Source organism: Asterias amurensis, chromosome 8 (genome assembly GCF_032118995.1).
Source record: "Asterias amurensis chromosome 8, ASM3211899v1".
In the NCBI taxonomy this organism is placed as follows: Eukaryota; Metazoa; Echinodermata; class Asteroidea; order Forcipulatida; family Asteriidae; genus Asterias; species Asterias amurensis.
The window spans coordinates 12,007,809-12,012,170 of record NC_092655.1 but is presented as its reverse complement, the minus strand read 5'-3'; the positions used below and the strand labels follow the sequence as shown (position 1 = coordinate 12,012,170).

Genomic DNA, 4,362 nt, shown 5'->3' with positions numbered 1-4,362 from the left:
CACGGCGTGAGCAGGCACCCATTAGAAATTGACGTACACTGTGCGTGTATACAACGTATACAAAGACACGGCGCAGTCAGGATTCCAACCAACAATAAGGGGGTCATTCAAAAAATAGGACCGGACAATTAAATACTTTCAGCAACGCTCTGGAATAACTCTGGGGCAAAAAATGCTAGGGAGATGCAGTTTGTACCGTAGTCATCCTGGAATATTCCCGCGTCCATTTTCTAAAGGTTTAGGCCGACTTGCAAACTTCTTGATAGAAAAAAGCTTAAGTAGGCGGGGTTGCTCATAGCCTTGATCAAGGCGCTACAGCCAGCCGCGACCCGCAAAATCCCAGTCCCAATCACTGAATTCCACCAGCGCACCCCCATACATAACACAGTGCATATAATTTCAAATTATGTTAAGGTACTTACCTGACATATAATTGGAATTATATGAAGCCGTAGGAGGAGAGACTCACCCTGTATTATGTTCCCTTTAATACGGTCTGAACCACCCTTTAAATAAAATGGAAAGTTCCTCCATTCATAAAAATGCAAATGAGCCCATGCCCCAGCACATAAATACCTCTCCAAACCATTGAAGCATGTCTCTTTGTAGGTAAGTGAAGGTAAGTAGCTGGCTGAGGTAGACTCATGGGTGGGCAAGAAGAAGATAATCTGAGATGCAGAGGGAGGGTGTGTGAGTCTCTCCTCCTACGGCTTCATATAATTCCAATTATATGTCAGGTAAGTACCTTAACATAATTTGAAATTATATTTCAGCCTAGTCGTCAGACTCACCCTGTATATTTCAACGCTTGACCGAAGCCAGGACAGCTGTCTGGAACTCCGATGTTGTAACATCTCTCCTGTAAAACCTTGTAAAGGTAGACTCTGATGACCAATCTGCAGCTTTCAGGATCTGTGCTGTAGATACCCCTGCTCGAGCAGCTGCCGAGGTGGCTGCTCCTCTAGTAGAATGTGCCCGATAATGAGACACATCTATACCAGATGAAGCCATGATGGTTCTCAACCACCGTGCGATAGTAGCGGACACCACGGCATGAACAGGTTTCACAAATGACAAGAACAGACTGGTAAGTTTGTCCTTACCCTGTCCTCGGGCAGGCTTTGTCCTCTGAAGATATACTTCCAAGGCTTTCACCACACAGAGTTTACTGTCGGGGGGATAATGTGTTAAAGTCACTTTCTTGGCAGTCTTGCTGGCTGCAGAGCACTTCGTTGGTTTCACCAGGGTAAACACAAAAGCTGTTTTTGTTTTTTGCATAAACTGCAAGTCCAAAGCGATTAAGGAAGAACAGCGTCCCGCCGTAACAAGTGCAACCAGCATAGCTGTTTTCAAGGTCATAAGCCTTAAACTTAGCTCTCTATTCCGAGGGAGTGAAAGGATGTACCGTAGGACCTTCCCGGTATCCCATGTTGTACAATATTTAGGCTGCGGTGGACGAATGTTGAAGATTCCTTTGAAAAATCTTGAAACCAGGGAATGTTGACCAACCGGAGCTCCTTCCACCGGAACATGAGCTGAAGAAATTGCTGATCTATAAACATTGATCGTTCGATATTGTAGTCCTTGCTGGAACAGAATGTGCAAGAACTCGAGGATGTCAGCTAGAGGTGCTCGAACAGGATCAACTTGTCGTTGAACACACCAGCGACTCCATCGGTTCCATGCTGAATTGAACTGGGCATTAGTGCCATGGCGCCAGGATGATAGGATGACGGAGGACACTTGCTGCGAAATACCTCTTGCTGATAAAGATTGCCCGATAGCTTCCATGCGGCTAACTGCAAGGTTTTCCACATTGGATGATATTGGTTGTTGTGACACAACCTCAGTAGCTCCAATTGACGAGGCAATAAGACTGGAGTTCTCACTGTGAGTTCTAACAGACGTGGGTACCAGGGTTGCGTTTTCCACACAGGGGCTATCAGAAGAACTGTGGCCCCTTCTGCAAGGACCTTTTGAAGACATCTTGCGAGAAGTGCAAATGGGGGAAACAAGTAAACCTCTAGGTTTCCCCAGTTGATGGTGAATGCGTCCACTCTCCAGGCTAGAGGGTCGGGTAGCCATGACACGAACTGCGGAAGTTGTGTGTTGAGGCGGGATGCAATCAGATCTATTGACGGGCAGACACCCATCACCCGTGTCACTTTTCTGAAGACTTCGGGAAGAAGGTGCCATTTTGTTCTGTCGTTGAACATGCGAGACAGTTTGTCGGCTTCCGTGTTTTCTACCCCTGGCAGATATTCTGCTGTTAGGGTCATGTGTTTGGCTAAACACCATGTCCAAATCTGTACTGCTAGGCTTGATAGCTCGTGAGAGTGAGTGCCCCCTTTGTGATTGATATACGACAGGGCTGTCATGTTGTCTACCTGCACCCGGATGTGGATGTCCCGTCTCTGACTCACTGAGGACTTGAGGGCATAAAACACTGCCAGCAATTCGAGATGGTTGATGTGTAGAGATTGTTCCTGTAACGACCATCTGCCCTTGCACTGCAGCTTCCCTAGGCAGGCACCCCAACCCTGGAGTGATGCGTCTGTCTGAATTGTCAGATCTGGAGTTGGGTTGAGAAGGGTTTGACCGTTCCACACTCTGATGCAGCTTATCCAAGTTTCCAATTCCACTCGAGAGGCCGGGGAAAGTATCAACTCGGACTCGTACGAGTTTTCTCTGTGTAGGGCAATCACCTTGTCCTGTTGTAGGCTTCGGTAGAACAGCGGTGCCGGAAAGACTGCCTGAATGCTCGAGGATAGGCGGCCGAGTAGTCGTGCAAGATCCCTCACCGTCAACTTTTTTGCTTGAAGAATGCTTAGGCAATGTTCTACAATCTTGTTTACTTTCTCCCCTGGCAGGGCCAAAGTCATTGTAGATGAATTGATGAGGAAACCAAGGTAAGTTAACTGGTGTGATGGGACAAAATGAGACTTGTCGTGATTTATCAAGAAACCCAACTTCTGAAGTAGGTTGGTGGTTATGTTCAAGTTTTCCTTGCATTCCTCTGATGTTTTGCCTAGAATGAGGATGTCGTCTAGGTAAAACACACATCGAATTCCCCTCTGACGTAGATGTGCAGCGACTGGTTTGAGAACTTTCGTAAACGTTCTTGGAGCGCTTGATAGGCCGAAGGGGAGACAAGCAAACTGAAACAGACTGTCTTTCCAACGGAAACGGAGGTATTTGCGATGTTCCATGTGAATAGGAACCATGAGGTAGGCGTCCTTTAGGTCGATTGAGCCCAAGAAGTCGTCTTGATTTAACAAATCCTTTACTAGGTTTATTCCTTCCATCTTGAAGTGTTGATAAAGCACAAACTTGTTTAGCGGACGAAGATTTATGATCGGCCGAAGCTCTCCTGATTTCTTTGGAATTAAAAACAGAGAGGAAATGAATTGGCCCTCCACTGGAACTTCCAGTGTGATGGCTTTTTTCTTCAATAACTTTTGAACTTCTGCTTGCACTAACTCTACTTGAGGTGCGGAGTCCATACGATTGGCAGGTACTCTTTCCTGCAACTGAAACGGTGGACTTATAAATTCTATCTTGTGGCCACAAACTGACTGGAGAATCCAGCTGTCTTGCGTAAGAGTTCTCCAGTGTTGAACAAAAAATACGAGACGACCTGTCTGAGGAAACTGATCTACTTTTTTGATTTGTCATCAGCATTCCGGTTGCCCTTGAATGTGTTGCTACGGGTAGACCATGATGACCTTCCATTCCCATAACTGGTGGAATTGTTGAATGATCGGCCACCTCGAAAAGTACGACCTCCTCTGAATTTTCTCGTGACTGCTGAAGAGTAAGGAGAAAATCTACTCTTTTTTGAAGAAAGAGATGTCGATCCCGAGGTTCCCTTGACGACCTTTGAGGCTAATTTATTAGCCTTTTCTGCCTCCTCTATATCTTTGACGAGATTACCACCGAAGAAGAAATCCATCGAGGGTGCTTTCTTTTTCAAAGAGTCGAAACGCTTGTCGAGTAGATCGTCAAAGGCATGTTGGCGAGCTACGGCCAGGCTCTGGCTAGCTGATCCCAGCAAGATAAGCGCAGAAGTAACATGTTCCTTCACCATGGTAGCATCGATAGCATCAGGGCACAAGGGGTCCGCTAGAGCATCAACAAGATGAACAAAGGGGAGGGCAGACTTGAGAACATGGCCATGAGAATCTTTAAGGCGGTCATCTTGTGACACCAAGGAGGATCGAGCTTCTTTAAAGGAAGACTTTACCTGGCTAGGAAGTTCTGGAGCTTTGAAGAATTTTTCTTGCTCGGTAGGGATGAGATTATTTGAAAGTTCTTCTTTAATCTCCTCATGTCCAAGCTTGTTGGTGCAGTGTTGTTCCCACC

The 4,362-nt window shown here is 46.3% G+C and overlaps 1 protein-coding gene across 1 annotated transcript; it reads right to left on the bottom strand.

Moving 5' to 3' along the window:
* Window positions 1-497: 497 nt before the first annotated feature.
* LOC139940716 (uncharacterized) lies at window positions 498-2,095 on the bottom strand. Its single transcript, XM_071937079.1, has one exon. It carries the CDS (start codon window positions 2,083-2,085, stop codon window positions 802-804), a length of 1,284 nt encoding a protein of 427 aa, XP_071793180.1. The 5' UTR covers window positions 2,086-2,095; the 3' UTR covers window positions 498-801.
* Window positions 2,096-4,362: the final 2,267 nt, after the last annotated feature.

Coding starts and splice junctions, on each gene's coding strand:
- LOC139940716 (XM_071937079.1), bottom strand. CDS start 2,085: ATGGCTACCCGACCCTCTAGCCTGGAGAGTGGACGCATTCACCATCAA.